This window comes from Plasmodium malariae (genome assembly GCF_900090045.1).
Source record: "Plasmodium malariae genome assembly, chromosome: 7".
Classification (NCBI taxonomy): domain Eukaryota; phylum Apicomplexa; class Aconoidasida; order Haemosporida; family Plasmodiidae; genus Plasmodium; species Plasmodium malariae.
The window spans coordinates 663,711-683,432 of record NC_041781.1 but is presented as its reverse complement, the minus strand read 5'-3'; the positions used below and the strand labels follow the sequence as shown (position 1 = coordinate 683,432).

The 19,722-nt window shown below is 26.5% G+C and overlaps 2 protein-coding genes across 2 annotated transcripts; one reads left to right on the top strand and one right to left on the bottom strand.

The window, feature by feature from the left end:
- Positions 1-2,654: 2,654 nt before the first annotated feature.
- PmUG01_07021800 (conserved Plasmodium protein, unknown function) lies at positions 2,655-11,921 on the bottom strand (the record flags this gene model as incomplete). Its single annotated transcript, XM_029003951.1, has 1 exon — positions 2,655-11,921. One exon carries the CDS (start codon positions 11,919-11,921, stop codon positions 2,655-2,657), a length of 9,267 nt encoding a protein of 3,088 aa, XP_028860689.1.
- A 2,993-nt stretch (positions 11,922-14,914) lies between these two features.
- Positions 14,915-19,632, top strand: PmUG01_07021700 (Ran-binding protein, putative; the record flags this gene model as incomplete). The annotated part of the gene is made up of 6 exons (XM_029003950.1): positions 14,915-14,973; positions 15,468-18,687; positions 18,848-18,926; positions 19,115-19,238; positions 19,349-19,430; positions 19,573-19,632. 6 exons carry the CDS (start codon positions 14,915-14,917, stop codon positions 19,630-19,632), a joined length of 3,624 nt encoding a protein of 1,207 aa, XP_028860688.1.
- Between the last annotated feature and the right edge of the window lie 90 nt (positions 19,633-19,722).

Here is a 19,722-nt window from a genome sequence, read left to right as displayed (position 1 = left end):
TTTGATAAAATAAGTATACACAATGTAAGGTAAAACTGGGAAATGGGGAAGCAGCTAATAAAGTCAAAAATAATTTTACGATTGCTTCAAATGGGGCGTAAATGTAAGCTGAGCAAAAAAAAACAAAAAATGAAAAAAAAAAGACTCCAAACTAATGGCTATAAACATTAAAAAAATATATATATACAGCAATACAAGGGAACTCTCAAAAGAGCAGCAAAAAATTGCCACTAATTTTTTGTATAACTCGCTAAATTATAAAATAAATGGTAGATTCGTGGTATTTTTGTGCACATATAATATGCAAAAACTTATATTCATACATATAAATACATATATATAATATATAAATATATACATATATATATTTATTCGTACATTCCCAATTTTTTAAATAATATTTTACTAAAAAAAACGTTATAATAATGTTTTGAAAATGGCATGCAAAAATTTTAACTTTAGTTAAAAGTTTGAAATGTATAGTTATACCATGTTATTAATTATCCATACATGTTTATAATATCACGTATGTTCATATATATATATAAATATATATCCTATTGCAATTTAACTTAATCTGCATCAGTTACCAATATTTTTTTATCTACATTTTGTTTAATTGAACTGAAATTTTTTTTTTTTTTTTATAAAATAAAATACATTTAAATTGACCATGCAGAGTAGTTTTTTATTTATATTAAATATCCTATTTACAGGTTAATTTTTCATTATTGAGAAGAAAGTTTTAAAATGGGTAGGAATAAAAAAAACAAAAAAAAAAAAAGAAAGTAAAAAAAGAAAAAATAGAAAATATAGAAAATATAGAAAATATGAAAGAAAATACATAAGAAAATAAGAAAAAAATAAAGAAAAATATAGAATTACGTTGAATACGCAAAATAAGCTATAACAACACGTATTTTTTGAAATCGCCATATTCTCTGCAGTGCATAATAATAATATAGGTGCTTTAAAGTAGAAGGCCGTATTAATGCAAATGTCGTATTATTACTTTTGGATTTCAAAAACCTGAAAAAAAAAAATATATGTATATACATATATATATATATATATTTATTATGTGTACTTTAATATCGAAGCTGTATCGTACATTTTATTTTCCTCGTGCGTTATTCCTCCCATACGTTTTATTTTTTCATGTACACTATTATATATAAATGCGTCTTTGTTAAAAGGCAATATTGTAAGAAAGGATGTTTCGTAGTTATAATTTTTGTTCTCTTAAATTTTAATGATAGAAGAAAATTTTGTGGGTTACGGTTTTCATTTTGATAAGGTGTTTATATAGTTTCAATTTATTTACGTATACATATATGTATATACGTATTCGCATTTTTACGATTTTTAACATATAAAAAAGAAGAAAAAGAATTCCTCATACACTTCTTTATAACCTCATTACATGTAAGTTATTTGAAAAAAATTTACGAACAAAAAAAAATGGTATAATTTAAATAATAAAACAATATAATGGGAAAGAGTTATGCGTTTGTTGGTATACATATAATGTATATATGAAATATATATATATTTATTTATATATATAAGTTCATGCGTATGTACATATGTATGGGTATATAAATGATATACACAATAATACCAATTAAACTTGGAAATGAAAACTCTGATGAAAAATATTTAATAGTTAACATATTACTTATTTTGTTTTATTATATTTTATTTTTGGGGGGCATAAGATAACCACATATAAAACGTTTACTTGATAAAAGTATAAAAATGCTGAGTATAAAATAAGTCCTTGACAAAAAAAAAAAAATAATAATAAATAGCCATAGACACATAGTCAGAGACATAGACAGACATAAACATAGGCACAAAGACATATAAATAGGCAGCCAGATGGGTAAATAGAGGGAAGCATTATTTTAAAAAAAGCTCCTTCTGAGATACAATTTTATATAAAACTGGTACATGAAATAATTTGGGGTATATATATATATATATATATATTTTTCCACATTTTTTCATGACACAATAATAATGTTTTACATCTTCATTTATGTCATACAAAAAATATATATGCTATTCATTAATAGCAATACTTCATAAGAATTCATTAATGTGCATTTATACACATTTCTTTCTCAAAAGTGTAGTTTGTACGAGTATTAAACGGGCGCATTCTCTGTATGTTTTTGCATGTATATATATATGTGCATGTACGTATGTATATACATATCATTTATCCTGGGATATATATTTTTTCCTTTAGCGCTAAGTTAAAGCAGTTTTTAACACCCATACATGTCATTTTTGTAACGCTGTTAAGTTATATATCGCCTTTTAGCGCTTCAACTTTACTCTTTTCTAACTTGTAAAAAAATATGCACAGTAAAAAAGTTTTACTTATAAAATTGTTTCAAGTTGCAACTTCATTTATTCATGTGTCCAATCCCTTTTTTTTTTTTTTTATAAATTTATTTTTGCACCTCCCCTAACCAATTAATATCAGCAAAGTGGGAACAAGTGCAAATACAAAAATATGCATATACATATATATACATACATGCTAGCAGATATGACCACATAATTTTTGGTCATTCATATGTGCGATATTTTTCCCCGTTGCCGCTTACCTTGCAAACGCTTGCTCATCGATTTATGCGCAAATATTACAGTTTATCCTTTTTTTCCAAAAAATATTTGAAGACGCATTTTTTTTCATTCTTCGAGTGTCGCAAAATATACAATATATTTTTGTCGTCCATGATATTTACATCAGGCATAAGGAGTTGAAACTCAGTTAAGAATTCCTTTTCTTGTGTTGTCAATCCAATGGATAAACATTCACAATACATATTTAATATATCCTTCCTTAATTTATATTCTTCTAATTCTAATATATCAAAATAGTTTTTATAACTAACTTGATAATTACCAATTGCATTTATTTCATTTAGTAAAAATTTATGATGTAATAATTCGGATAAAACTTTAAAGTCTTCTTTTGTTAACTTTTTGTTTTTTTTTATTTTTTTTTTTATTTTTTCAATTCTATATTTTTGTTTTTGTCCTAACATTTTGTACTTCAAACTGTCTTCTATATCACAGTAATCATGTACATATTGATTATTCTCATGTAGCATATCTTTTATTAATATATTTTTTCCGTTAATATTTCCCAACGAGCTGCTAGGCGTACATGTAGTATTTTTACCGAAGCTTTCCTTCTGTGTGAAGAAAGTATTATTATTATTAATACTGATACTCTGGTTACTATTTCCATTGTTATTATTGTTACTACTTCTATCATTACTTCGATGTATTAGATCCTTTTTAAAATTATTCTTTTCAAAAAAATGTTTATAATTATTATAAACCTCCTCTATATCGTCATCTTCTTCATAACACTCTTCTTTTTTACAGCGTATAATACTACCTCTACTATTATTATTAGTATTGTTACTATATTGCTTTTCTTCATACTCCTTTTTTAAATCTTCATAATTGTAATAATTCTTAATTCTATTAGTGTGTTTGTCTTTATATTTTGTGCAACTCCTCTTTTCGATTACTTCTTCAAATTCGTCCTCAACTTTTATTTTGAAATTTCCTTTTTTTTGATTTTGTTCCTCCTCAAAAATTTCAATAACTTCTTCAATCTTCTTTTGTTCTTTATCTTCTTCTTTCATATCGTCCTCACCGTTCTTTTTTTTCTGTTTCTGTTCCTGCTTCTGCTCCTGCTTTTCTATTTCCACTTCATCACAGTCAATACAACTGTATACATTATTTTCTATACCTTTAACTTCTTTCCCTTTTGCTACAACGTTATCTTCATTTCCTTCTTCACATTCCTTCTTCACAGTTAACTGTTTTTCTTCAGTAAAAATATTCTTTTGCTCTTTGGGTTTCGTCCCTTCCTCAACATCAACGGCAACACCATTTTGTTGCCCCTCCACATTTACTATTTCTTGTTTTACCGTCTCTTTGTTTATTTTAATCTCCTTTTCATTATCATTATCATCTTCGTTTTTGTTTCCGTTTTCGTTTTTCTCTTCGTCTTCTTCGTCTTCCTCTTCCTCCTCCTCATCCTCTTCTTCCTCCTCATCCTCGTCATCATCCTCATCGTCATATTCATCAATGTCATCCTCCTCATCTTCATCTCCCATATGAATATAACTTTCTTCATTTTTCCTTACTGCATATATGTGTTCTTGCATAGGGAAATGTACGAATTTATGCTTATCATTTTCTATATTTTCTAATTTTTCCAAATTTCTCAATTTTCCAAAAATTTTCAAATTTCCCCCATTTGCTTCTACAATATCCTCATTCATATCCTGTTCTTCAAATTCTGAACTTGGATCTGTATCCCTTTTCTTCTCATCTAGTTCTTTATCAATTCCTATTACATCTTCAATTAGGTTATATTGTTCATCTTCATAGTCAAGCTCCTCATAATTGCTACCACCTTCTCTCACTCCTTCTCCTACCCCTCCTTGTCCTATCTTTGCAAGATTACTATGTACATTCGTCATTTCCTCCCCCAATTGTTTCCTCTCTTGTTCGACCTTCTGACATGTTCCCTTCCATTCCGCTTCCTCCTCCCCTGTATATGTTACCTTTATTTCTTCATTTTGCTCCTTTAAGCATTTTTCATTTTGGGAAAAATTATTAACACTGTCATCCACTAAGAGGTCCAGATTTTCGTCTGTGTTTTTTTCCACTTGGTCATTTATATTCGAAATTAAGTTGTTACTATCTTCCTTTTTGTTTTCGTCTTTTTCAAAAATATAAAATTTGTGCTTTATGAAATTTATTTTATAATTAAAATAGTTCATTTTGTTCTCACTGTTATATTTTCCTCCATCTATTTCTTTCCCTTCACGAGTATTACTAGTAATATCTTCTGTGTCACCAATTTTTTCGCTTTCTCCCAGTTCTTTTGCCTCTTTTGCTTCTTTTTTCCCTACTATTGTGTTTTCCTTATATGATTCCCCTTCCACCTCCAAGAGCTGATTAACCGCGGCGGAACAGGATGAGGAAGCAGCTGATAATGATAACTTTTCCTCCTCTGATATACCATTATTTTGTTGCCTATCTGATTTGCCGCCATTTTGCTGCTGTTTTGCTGTGCCGATTTGTTCCTCCTCCGCTTTTTCCTTACTGCTAGCATTTTCTTCTATTCCATTATTTGTGTGATCTTTCCCATTTGGAAAACAAAGATTTTTCTTCTTTCCATTTTTTTTATCTTTATTTTTGTTTTTTTTAAATACTTGCATAAAATAAATATTTTTTGTATTTTTTTTTTCAACGAAAAAATTTTTAATAAATTCTTTGTTTTCCTGGGAATGCATTTTCTCCTCAAGGAAATAGTTTACACACATTTTGGTGTTATATATATTATATGTTGTCTTATCTGAATATAAATCATAAATATTAGCATTCATTTTATTTTTTATTTCTTTTTCTATATCACTAATATATTCTATATCGTTTTCTCTTCTTCTTAATTTTTCCATAATACAATTGATAGTATATTTTCGTCTTTCTAATTCTAGTATATTATTAATTATACTCTCATCTTTATTTTCTAGGTTTATTGTACCGGCAAGAATATTATGTACTTTAATTCGATCAAATTCAATATTGTTATAAATGTCACTTTCATCATCTTCATTGTTATTATTACTATTATTATTGTTATCACAACTGTAGTTATTACTGTAGTTATTACTGTAGTTATTACTGTGATTATTACCGTAGTTATTACCATAGTTATTACTGTAGTTATTACCATTATAATTATTCCTATTCCTATTACTGTTATAGCTTTTAATGTTATCATTATTGTTATTAATATTGTTATTACTATCATCATCGTCGTCGTTATTATTATTAGTAGTAGACGTAGTACGCTTCTTACTATTCCCTCTTTGCGCTCCTGATATTTTTCCCAATTTCATTTTTTTGGATATAATATTTTCAATTTGTGATATTTTTTCTAATTCATTTTTATTACAAAGAGTGTTATCATTGTAATTATAACTGTAATTGTATTTGTTATTTTTATTTTTTTTTGCAGAAAAATTATATTTATTATACATATAATACTCATTTTCTTTATCACTCATTTCTTCTATTTTCTTTTTACTGCAATGCAATAAATTTCCATGCGTATTCTTCTTTCCTAGTGCATCATTACACTTAAGATACTTATATTGTGGGAAGCATTTTTTTCCATCTCTGCCGTCGTCACTGCTTCGGTCATCACTCGCGTTTATACTCCCGCTTAAACTTTCGTCATCGCTTATATCATCACGTACATCATTCCTATGGTGAATATCATACTTGTAAAACATAGTACTTTTTTTTATATTTTTATTAGGGCACCTTTGTGCAATATTGCTGTTCATCCTCCTTTCTTGAATGTAAAACTTATTGACCTTTTTGTACTTAAGGGAGGTTGATGATAAATTTTGCGCATGCGCTTTAAAAGTGCTCTCTTTGTAATTTTCTATCATCCTTTTGTGGTCATTATACATGATATGTTCACCTCTACCTCCTCTATTTAAATCATGGACAACGTTAAATTTTTTTTTTTCATTTTTCCTCTTTTCCAAATGCACGCAGCTAATGCTATCACTATTTATATTATTACAAATAGTACTATTTATATTGTTATTTACGCAACTGTTTATACATTTGTTTATACTACTATTAATATGATTGTTTACACTGTTTTTTACACTACTGTTCATAGTAATACGCATATTACTGTTCATAGCACCGTTTAAATTAAAATTGTTTCTTCTGTTTATAGCGCAATTATCGTCATCATATAGTAAATATTTATTTTCATAAGCTTTTTCCACATCTATTATATAACTAACCATTTGATCATCCTTTTTTTTTTCTAAAGATAATATAGGGTTAACACTTCTATCCCTATTTCCTATTTCGTTGTAAAAATTTAATATAGCATTTTTATTTTTCATCATTTTTTCCTTCTTTCTATCATAATCTGACGACTGTTCATAAAGTGCACCATTTTTTCCATATAAATCATCCAGGTCGATAATATTATTCATAAATTTTTTGTTTTTATTTCCATTATTTAATTTTTTGTAAATTATGTATTTATTTTCATTCATTTTTCCCTTACATATGTTTCCACCATCGTTACATATATTTCCGCTAATAATGCCATTGTTATTATTGCAGTTCCTCCAACTGACCACATTATTCCTATCCGAAAATTTTCTATTTTTTTTTTCCAATGGTAATAAACCCAGCATTGTTGAATTATTTTTTTCTACTTCATGAAAATTGATTATTTCGTTTTGCGTTTTTAAATTTCTAATTTTACTCATTTTGTCGAAGCCATAAAACTTAGACGGTGACTCACGAAAATTTTTACTACTATAATTGCTACTATTGTAATTGTTGAAAACTTTATTTATGCTCGCATTACTGCTCGCGTTACTGCTTGCACTACTGCCAATACGATTTCCCGCGTTATTGGTAGTACGATAGCTAACACGATTGCCCATATTATTGGTAGTACGACTAATAATATTATTTCCGATATTACTTCCAGTACTGTTGCTGATATTATTATCATTATTTTGAAAAACAGAGTTGTTAAACTGCTGGAAATATTTGTTTAATAATACATTGGTGCGCAAATGATCAATTAATTTTCTTTTTGAATTTACTTCATTTTTTTTAACTATTTCTATTTTTTTACATACACTTACTTTCTGCCTACTCATCATATGGCAATCACTTGTAGCATTTCCCATTCTGGTAACGGCAGCAGCTGAAGATGATGAAGACGGTATACCCGTGGGAGAACTCGGAATGTTGTTGTAGCGATGATAACTGAAATCATCGCGCACATTCTTTAAGCTAAACAATTCCCCGGATTTGTGTTTACTGCGGTAGTAATGCGCGTCAGTGTTATTATTATTACTGTTGTCGTTATTTGCACTGTAGTTATTTGCACTGTCGTTGTGACCACTGTCGTTGTTTGCACTGTCGTTGTTTGCACTGTCGTTGTGACCACTGTCGTTGTTTGCACTGTCGTTGTTTGCACTGTCGTTGTGACCACTGTCGTTATTTGCACTGTCGTTATTTGCACTGTCGTTGTGACCACTGTATTTGTTATTCCAAATGTGCTCATTCAAACTGTTAATATTTGGCAAGGACCTAAACGTACCCTTGAAGAGATTCACATTGTGGTCCGTTAAAATTGATGATTTTTTCCCATTTATATTATTATCTTTTAATTTTGTGTCAAAATAAGTACTCATTAAGCTATTTTGATAAAAATCCTTTCTTCTAACATTTTCATAATTATTTTTCCCAATATTTCTGCTCTCTTTTTTAAAAAATTTATTCCAAATATTGTTTTTTCCTTGGGACATATTTTTAAATTTTGTCTTTTCCAAATTTCGCATAACTGGTACGTGTTCTTCTTCGATATTTTTCCTACAGTCCGAAAAATTTCTCTTTAACTTCATTTCATTGCTATACAGGTAACGACGATCTTTGTTGTAACGTCGATTAAATAAATGCTTCCAATCATAGTCGTTATTGTGGTTAAGACTAAAGTCCGCACTGTAGTCCAAGTTGTCGTCACTATTGTAATCAAAGGAAGTGTTATTAAAAATGTTAAAATATTTTCTTCTATTTTTTTGAAATTTTGGAATATTAGAGCGATTATAACTTGGAAATAAAAATGGTACATCTTCATTCACTTGTTCATTTATCTCCTCATCCGCATCAACTTCCGCATCAACATCAACTTCCGCATCAACATCCGCGTCAACATCCGCATCAACATCCCCATTTTCATATAAATGCTCATGATTACCTTTTTCCCTATATAGGCTCTTAAAAACACTTTTCTTTAACTTATCATTTCCCGAATCATAACACGTGCATTCCGAGTTCCTTCCGTTCATTATATTTAGTTCCTTATTGTAATCATAAATTTGCTTATCGCTGTTAAATAAGCTATAATCATGGAAAAGGTCATATTTCTTACTTATCTTGCACATTTCGTCACACTTCCTTTTAAATGTTCTCTTTTTAATCATAATATTATTTAAATGTGGACTGTCAGTACTACCCCCTCCGTTAATACTACCATTTATTTTACTACCTCCTATTTTATTGTCGCTCATATTGTTACGACTATTATCATGGTAAATGTCGCTAATACAGTGGTTGCTGTGTTTACTTCCTCCAGTATTATATATAAACTCCTCTGAACATTCTGGGCTTCTCTTATGCCTGCTTTTATTAATAGTATTATTTAACTCGTCATTAAAAATACAATTTTTTGTAAATGAATAATTAACACAGTTCTTCCCTTTCTTAATGCCTATTTTACACGATTCAGTATTGTCATAATTTAATTTGTTATGAAAATAATTTCTTTTTGATAACATGACAGAACTGTTAGTAGCACAACCTCTTATGATATCTTTCTCATTGAACAAAGAGTTTTCTATATCTAAATTGTTTTTCTTTAATGGTGGTACACTATTACTATCATAATTGTCATCACTAACACATACATTTTCTTTTTCCATTTTTGGTATGGTGTGTAACATTGAATAACATTTCTGCATGTATTCTTTATTACGACAAATATCAGAAGTACCTACATTATTTAAATAATAATTATCATTTGAAAAATATTTCATATGTTTTCTAAACTTTTCCTTGTCATTTATATGGTCGTCTAAATAATAATCTCTTTTATTTGAACTGTTTGTAGCTCCCCTTCTTCGATCCTTCCTTGGGTTCACACTGTGGATACCTCTCGGACTACCATTGTTCAGTATCTTTCCAATACCATCACCCATATCTCTGTCATTGTCAACATCTCTGCCACCTCTACCAACCCCCCTATCATCGTCCACTCCTACCCCCCCGTAACCCTCTCCCTTAGGTAAAACTCGATAGCTCCTTGGTAAAACATTCTTGATACCAAAATTGCTAAACGAATCTTCATTCGTTTTGTCTATACTTTTCATATATGAATAGCTTCTAACAGAGTTCTGGTCGCTTTTACTTTCCTCTGGATATTTTTTATTATTTACTTTTTGCATATTCTTTCTTTGGAGAGGGGCATTTTTATCATCTCTATCATGTTGTCCATTTATCAAGTAATCATTCTTCCTATATTTAGCATTTGCCTCGTATTTGGATTTATTTGTTATAACAGAGTAGTTTTCCCATTTGTCGTATCTTTCCCTTGCGCTACTTCTATATCTATCAGTAGGATTTTTTAACATCTTTCGAATGTTGCGCATATTCTGATTTCCCTGGTTGTCGTGGCTGTCACAGTTGTCTCTGTTTTTGTGATAGTTTCGATTGCTGCTAATTATTTTACTGTCGAAATATTCCTTTATCTCGTAAGGAGAATTGTACGAATTCAGGCTTTCATGTCGATTGTTGAAATTTATAAATGTGTCCTCATTTTCTTTTCCTTTTTGTTCTTCTCCTTCTGCTTCCCCTTTCCCTTCCTTTTCTCCCTTTCCCTCACCCTCTCCTACTCCTTCATCATTAGTTGATATAAATTTTGAAATTTTCGAAAAAAAATTTTTTAATAAGAATTTCTCATAGTAAAACATGTTTTCATCATATGTGGCTTTTTCAATATTACCTTCTTCCTTTTCTTTTTTACCAAAATTTTTTCCAAATTTTTCTTCTACTTTTTCTTTCCCTTCTAAATCTTCCTCTTCCATATTTTCTTTTCCTTCTATGTGTTTTTCCTTTCCTTTTTTCTCTCCTTTTGGATCTTTTATCATTTCATTTCTCTGCCCTTCTCCTTCTCTCTCTTGAGACTGACCTATTTTTTTTTTTCTTCTTTTTCCCCATCCATCTTCTTCTTCTCTTGCCTCTTCCTTTGCCACCTCTTTTACCACTTCTTTTGCTTCTCCCTTTTCTCCCTCCCCTTGTTTATACTCAACGGTACATTCCCCCCCTTTACCTCCAAACGTTGTGAAATTTTCCTTTTTTGACAAAGGCTTATTTATGCCAAATATGTCAAAGGTGTCATAATCATCATTATATTCTAAATTATGAAAGGAGTCTAGTAAATTAGAAACATTATCTATATTTTTATTTTGCGTTGAGGTATCATGAAAAGTGTTATTTAAATTATTCATGTATTCATCATTGTCGTATATTCTTTCATCCATTTTTTGGTTTCTTGAACAAGTTAAATATTCCTCTGCTGGTAATATAGATGACCGTGATAATGTAAAATAGTTCTTATCTAATAAGCTGCTACCATTTTTTAGGTCACTTTCAAACAGTGCATTATTGTCATAAAATAATTTCACACAGTTATAACAGTTTCTATTGCTATTATTATTGTTACTATTACTGTTGTTGTTACTGTTACTATTACCATTATGATTATTATTACTATTGCTATTATTACTATTGCTATTATTACTATTGCTATTAATTTTATTACTATTATTTTTATTAATACTATTATTTTTATTACTATTATTTTTATTACTATTATTTTTATTACTTCTATTATTTTTATTACTGCTATTATTTTTATTATTGTTGTTGCTGTTTGAGTCTAAGTCTTGTTCATCATTCTCTGCATACAATTCATTATCATAGATTGTGAGATCTTTTTTTTTACTCGATCCAAAAAGGTGCTTTCTGTTTTGCAAATTTTCATTTGCCGTTGATTTCTCATTCGTAGTTAGATCATTATTATAACTGTCATTATTGCTGTTATTGCTATTATTTCTGGTATTGCTGTTACTGCTGTTGCTACTGTTATTGCTGTTATTTCTGTTGTTATGACTGTTTTTTTTTTTTGCATACTTGGAATAAAATGACCCAAAAAAATTAAAATTGCTTTTTATTATTTCAGTTTTTGGTGAGTTATGCATGCTTTTTAAACAACTGTTTTTTTTTTTTTAAATATGGGGTTAATGGTATAAACAAATAAAAAAAAACAAAAACGCATACAAGAACGTATATACATATATATATATAAATATATATATATATTTATGTTTATACATACATGCGTGCGTATTATACCTATTTTTTTCTAAAAAAACAGCTTATATTTTATATATTATACATATATAAATATATATACAAAATACTTATAAGATTATATACATTCAAGTATACATATTGTATAAACATTTTTCTTATTTTCTCATAAGAAGATAATTATGTTTCATTGTCCTTATTTATTAAAATAAATAAGTACCACCCAGCCAATAGACAACGTTTTAAAAATATCATACAAATATTACGGATGTCGGTATTTTTAGACTAGTTATAAAAAAGAAAATAAAATAAAAATAAAAAAATAAAAAAGCTGTAAAACAAAATATTTTTAATGCATATATGATATATATAATATATATATTATAAATATACATATACATACATGTACTAGCAAAAATATATATATATATACATACAATTATCTAAATTATAATAACATTTAAGCTGGTACATATTAGCAGTAGATTATTCCGTAAGGTTATGCGTTCGTCTCTACTTATTAGTGCCTCCTTTTATTTAAAACATAACATTATACATTATAAAAAAAAATAATTAAATAAATAAATAACTAAATAAATAAATAAATGAATAAGGGAATAAATGAATGAATGAATAACTGGATGAATAAATTAATGAATGAATAAATAGAAAGATAAAAGAATGAATAAATTTTGGAAAAACAATAATGCGCACGAAAAGATACTGCTTCTTAAAAAGATCGAGAGTAAGAATATATTTTATTATAGTTAATATAATTACACATTGTATTAATCTTTTAATATTTGCAATTTTAAAACAATAAACAATATTTATTTTATTTTTAGCTCGATTCTAATGAGAAGTTAAAAGAAAGAAAAAAATAAGAAAAAAAAAAAAAAAAAAAAAGTAATGTCATGGCTTTAAGAAAGATATATATATAATATATTTTTATATTTTGTTTTATTTTAAATGCTAAAAAGATTTATTCACGCGACTAAATAACAATAATATATTTTCGTTTATATGTCATATAAATTGTAAACATGTTCAATGTTTTTTGCTAAGTATCAAAAGAAAATATGCCATTGAATATGTATACAGATATATGCATATATATATTTATATATATATATATATATTATATTTTTTTTTTTAAAATGTAATTAAAAAATACATATTATATTTATGCATATAATACATATAATATTATAAATATATATTATAAGTGATGAATATTGAATAATATAAAAAAAAAAAAAAAAAAAAAGTTCTATATATTGGGTAATTTTAATGTAGTACAGAAATAATCTTTAAAAATAAAAAATATTAAACATTGACAGAACAAGAAGATTTATGGGAAATTTTTTATATTTTTAAATGAATAAAAATGTAAACTAAAAAATTTTTTTTTTTTTTCAAGAAAACACAACGCTTGTATCAAAAAAAAAAAAAAAAAAATAGATTCATTGAACACATACATAATATATGAATATATTATATATGCATCCATAAGAATATTGACAAAGGTTGAATAATACATTCTTTGAATATATGCTTTTATATATTATTTTATTGTATTCTTTATTTAAGCCGAGCTTTTTTTTTTTTAATCATATATATAAAAATAATACCTAAATTAAAAAATAAAGCATATAAAAAAAAATATATATATATAATATTGTATGCATATATTATATATATAATATGTACAATATTATGCATATATAAAAAGGTCGTGTTGAGTTTATGCGCAATATTGATTGCGCTGCTAGGATAAAAATGAATTACCTTTTATTTTATGACTTTTTTTTTTTTTTTTTTGTTACTACCTAGGTGAAAAAAAAAAAAAATAGATATGCACACGAAGAAATTATAATATCTTACATTTGTTTTATAATACCTTTTTTCTCATTCTTTCATTTTAATTCCTTAACACTCTTCATCTTTTTTTTTTTTTTTTTTTTTTTTTATTATACCTTATTGCTCTTCATTGTTTCTTTTTTTTTCTTTATTCCTTAATTGATCTTCATTGTTTCTTTTTTTTTTTTTTTTTTTTTTTATAAATTAAAGAGAATAAAGTACTTATCGAACACGTTAGTAAAACTCACGCGTATACTTTTATTTATTCGTTTTATATTAAAAATGTATAAGTGCTAAGTAACTTTTTGAAATTAGAATATTTATATATATTTTTTATGAATTTTTTAAATACATTTTTAATGAAAAAAAAATATATATTAATTAAAAACGAGCTTTTATAGTAATTATGATTTGGAAAAAAAGAATACAGTATATATGAAAAAGTGTACACGTATATATATATATATATATATACATATACATATTTATGTGTATATATTTGTACATATAACATAATTACACAATTTTCACTTGTGTAAAAGGAAAAAAAATAAAATAAAAATAGTTTGCTTCATATATATATATATACACATTAATACGTATGAGTTAGAAATATTCGTAAAAACGCATATCAAACATCATTTTGTAATAGAAATGTTCTTATATAAAAATTTTTACGAATTAAAGAGATTATAAAGAATTTTACGTATATGCACATATGAACATATATTTGCTTGTTACACATAATTAAAATTACTCGTATCATATTTTATCATACTATATCATATTTCATCTTATTTTATCCTACTTTATCATATTTAATCTTATTTTATTTTACTTTATCATATTTCATCTAATTTTATTTTAATTCTTAAAGGCTTATTGAGTTATACTTTGTTTCATTGTGTTTAACTTTACATTTGTATCCACAGTCGCACTCAATTTTGCGTACTCCTTTATATTTTTATCATTTTTCTTTCTCCTTTTATACCATAAAAATAGAACGCCTAGCTCTTTTTAAATGAAAATGATTGAATCCGAGTTGCAGCAACTGCAAGTTCTTTGTGAAGCTATGTATTGGTAAGGAAGGGAAAAGAGGGGCACACAAAAAAAAATACGTACATATACATATATATATATATATATATATATATATATATATATATGGATAGATATAGATAGATAGATAGAGAGAGAGGGAGAGAGAAAGAGAGAAAGTGTCATGTGTAAATTAGGGAATAAGAAAGACTTACGAGCGCGCTGAAGTGAAAAAAATAAAAAACAGAGAAAGCTTATAAGAGTAGGAAAAACATAGTTCAGTTAGGCATTGTGCTTGTTGGGGGATACTACTTCTCAAGATATGAATGTTGCACGCATTGGTTGCATGTGTACATATGTGTCTATTTACGTATGTACCTTTATATGCATGTATATGTCTACCTATGTATATACTTACGTGTGTACGTGTGTATCTGCGTATGTGTTTACCTATGTATCTACGTATACATATTTGTATGAACATTTATAAAAAAAGTTATGACACACGATTACATTTCCCCTGTCTTCAAACGCAGCGGTAACAAAGAAGAGCAGAATCAGGCCCATACAATTTTGCTACCCTTAGTGAATAATGTAGGTAATGTGAGTAAATTAAAAAATATACTAGGAAGCACAAATCATGTTCATACGTTAATATTTACAACATCTGGGCTACTTCAATTAATAACAAACGAATGGAATAAAATTGAACAGAATGAAAAAGATGAATTAAAAGAATTTGTAATATCGTATTTATATAATAAAGGAGTCGATTTATTAAATTTGTCATCAAATATATTAGGAAATTTTGTAAGATTATATGTGCGTATAGTAAAATTATCATGGTTAGAAAATACGAATTATACCATGATAACCAAACAAGTAGAATATTTTTTAAATTCAGTGACAAGTCACTGGATTATGGGTCTCTATATATATGCTGCATTAATTGAAGATATGCACCCACAGTGTGGTGTGAATTCAGCAAAAAGTCGTAGATGTGCAATATCATTTAGAGATTATGTTTTAAAAGATATATTTAAAGTCGGAATTGAAACATTAGAAGAATTTGTAAAAGGTAGTATAAGAATAGAATTAAGAATAGAAGAAAATAGGTTATTAATTAAAGTTTTAGAATTAATATATAATAGTTTATCATTTGATTTTATGGGAACGATGATAAATGATGAAAGTTCAGATGAAAATATTTCTTTAATGATTCCTCAGTCTTGGGATATATTTAATGAAAAGAATATTCCCAAATTATTTTTTGATATGTATGAAATATGTATGTCTGAAGAAGAAGATATACGAAATTGTTGTGGTAAATATTGTTTAAGATCTCTGATATTGTTAGGTAGTTTAAGGAAAACATTTTTTTCTAGTGAAAAGCAGAAAGTACGGTATATGAATGAATTTTTAGGTGGAATTAATAAAATTATTGAAAAAAAAATTGGCTTGCATGATGAAGATTGTTTTCATGAACTGTGCAGGCTAATTGGAAAAATCGATACAAGTATCCGATTACAGGAATTAAGCACTTATTCGAATTTTCTTTCTTGGTGTCATAATATATATTTATTTACAATGGATGGAATGAAAAATTGGAAATATTTATGTAATAGTAAACATTACTTATTAGGTATATGGAGTAACATGTTAAATATAATTCCTGCTAAAGTTATAAAAGAAATCAATAGTAGGACAGATGAAAAAGAATTACTTAGAGATGTTAGGAGCAATAAAAATATTTTTTTAAAAAAAAATCCAATTTCTAATAGTTTTAATTCAAACGATATTGACAACAAATATTTAATTATTTGTGATTACATATATGATATAAGTATTATTTTTATAAATACTAGATTAGAACTAGCCAAGTATATATGTGAAAAAGGGGATAATTGTGAAATGGAAAATCCTTTGTATAATGATGTGTTAAGAAGTGAACAATTAGAATTAATATCTAATTTGTCCAAACTACAGTATAATTTTATTGGTACAAAATTATTATCAATCTTTTATGAATTAAAAAATAATCATGAAAATAATCTTATTAGTAAATCTATATTTATAGAACAAACTACTTGGCTAGTTTTTATTATTGCATCCATTATTTCAAGTAGCGCTATTTCAAATATGAAAAGTGCAAATTGTGATAATTTCAAAATAAATTCAGAATTATGTTTTCTAGTTTTTTCATTAATGGAACAAACCAATAAATCACCTGAAGTTTTTGAATATTTAGAATTTGCTTATTTAAACTGTTTAGAACTATTTAAAAAAGTTTATATTAGTGGGAAAAAAAATAATAATTTTTTAAAAGAAATGAGATCAGTTGCACTAAGAATTATATCGTCCTCTAATGGTACCAATGACCACTCGTCATCACAAATATCCAACATTAACAACTTTGGAGGAAGTAGTAATGACAATAGTAGTAGTAATAATAATAATAATACCAGTAGTAACAGTAATTTGCCCTTTCCATCAGCAACGAATGCAAATAATTCATTAACAACGAACATATTAAATAACAGCTTGAATAATTTTTCCACCCCCTCCTTAATTACTAATCAAAATGATGAAGAAAATAATGACCCATTAATAGATTTGATTATAAGTAAAATATTATTTAACTTAAATAATAGAGTAGATTATGAACAAATTATTAAAAGAAGTTTAGATTTATTTCATGATTTAGTGTCTGGAATGAATATTGTATGTTTAGAGGATAAGACACCGAAATTAATTGTCTTTGCAAGGCTTCTGTTAAAAAATGAAAAAATATTAAATTTATTACATAACAGAAATAGTAAGTTTTTGGAAATTGCTAAATATTATAAATATAGAACTAATTATTATTTAATATTAACCAAGTTATTATTCATGGAACAGAATCTTGTTTCATCTTCTTTTGAAAAATACATTTCACCAATTAATATTTTGTTAGAATGTATTAAGAGAGAAATTAGTGTAAATGGAAAAGATATCATTTTAAAAAATAATGAAATTAAACTATCATTTATAGGTGCCTTACGAGATTTAAGAGGAATATGCATGGCATGTAATAATGTAGAAACGTATAACATGTTTTTTAATTTTTTTATAAATAGTTATCCATTAGAAGATAATCAAATGAATATATTAACTTCGCTTGTTGATGTTATATGGGATACATATGAAATATGTATTCCTTTTCTTAAATTTATGTGTGAATTTGTTTATAACAAATCACAAAGAATAACTTTTCCTAAATCATCTCCTAATGGAATATTATTATTTAAAGTAGTTTCTAATATACTTATTATTATTTCGAACAATTTATTACAAAAAGAAAAATTCGTTGATATATATAAAGAGAAATATAAAATAATTTCTCTTTTATTGAATATGTTTAATAATTGTTTAAATGGTGATTTTGTTAATTTTGCAATTTTTGATTTATATAATGACGATATATTAAACAACTCGTTAAACTTGGCTTTAAATATGTGTTTAGTTATTCCTACAAACGATTTGTTATCGTATATAAAGCACTTAAAACCATATTTTTCTTTCCTTGATTTAGTTACAAAAAACTTTTTTCAAAGAATATTAAATCTTGAATTCCAACTTATAGCTGATATTATTCATAACGTAAAGGAAGGTTTATGCTCCTTTGATTACACTGTATCGATGACTTGTTGTTCTATTCTGGATAATATTGTTACTTATATTTTCACAAATAGGAAGAGTTCTACCGAACAGGGACAGGTAAAGTGAATAAGTCTCTGGTATAACAACCATACATAAGAGCTAGAAAAAAAAAAAGAAAAAGAAAATGAAAATGAAAAAAGTCATACAAAATATGCACATTTAGCACAAATTTCGGAAAAACCCATAATTATTTCCCCTTTTTATTCCCCTTCACCAGATAATCAAAAACTTTTTGGAAAGCCAACCACAAGCCTTTAAAGAGGTGTTAAATTTGATGTTTCATCTAATATTGGGAGGTAAAAATGTGAAAAAAGGAATTAATTGAATGCGCATTTTTTTTTTTTTTTATTTATGAACTGTTCATATTTTGCTCAATCACCTTAATGCACATAATTTTTTTTTTTTTTTTTTTTTGTATTTATAAATTGGTTATAATTTTATTTTTTACTCTGCCCACATGTCTTTAATGTTTTAATTATAATAGGAGATTTTGGTAGCACATGGAGTATGTCTCAACCCTTATTGGGGTTAATACTATTGGATGCACAGGGTTATTTCAAAATCCAAGAACAGCTGATTTCTCAACAAAGCGAAGAAAAAAAGCAAAAGTAAGAAAAAAATAAAATTAGAAAGAATAAAATAAGTCCAACTTCAGTTTGTATAATATTTTTTACGTCCCATCCATTCTTATTTTTTTTCTTTTTTATTATTGTTTTAGATTAAGGCATAGCTTTTGCAAATTAATGGATCATATTGAATCAAATCTGTCCCCTAATAACAGAGTAAAAAATAGTTCATATGTATATGTGCATATAATACATATATATAAAACATTACTTGTAGTTTTTTTTTTCTTTTTCCCTATCCAAAAATTTTAACGTGTTATCTTAATATCCTTATTTTATTTTTATAAATTTTTTGAATATTTTTTTTGTTGTGCAGGAAAATTTCACGAGAAATTTGTACACATTTGCTCAAGAAATAAGAAACATTTTAATTTAAGAAAGTGGAAATGAAAAGTTGGTTGAAAATGAATTAACAATTTTTAATATAATATTTATCTTTCTTTTATTTTTATTTTTATTTTTATTT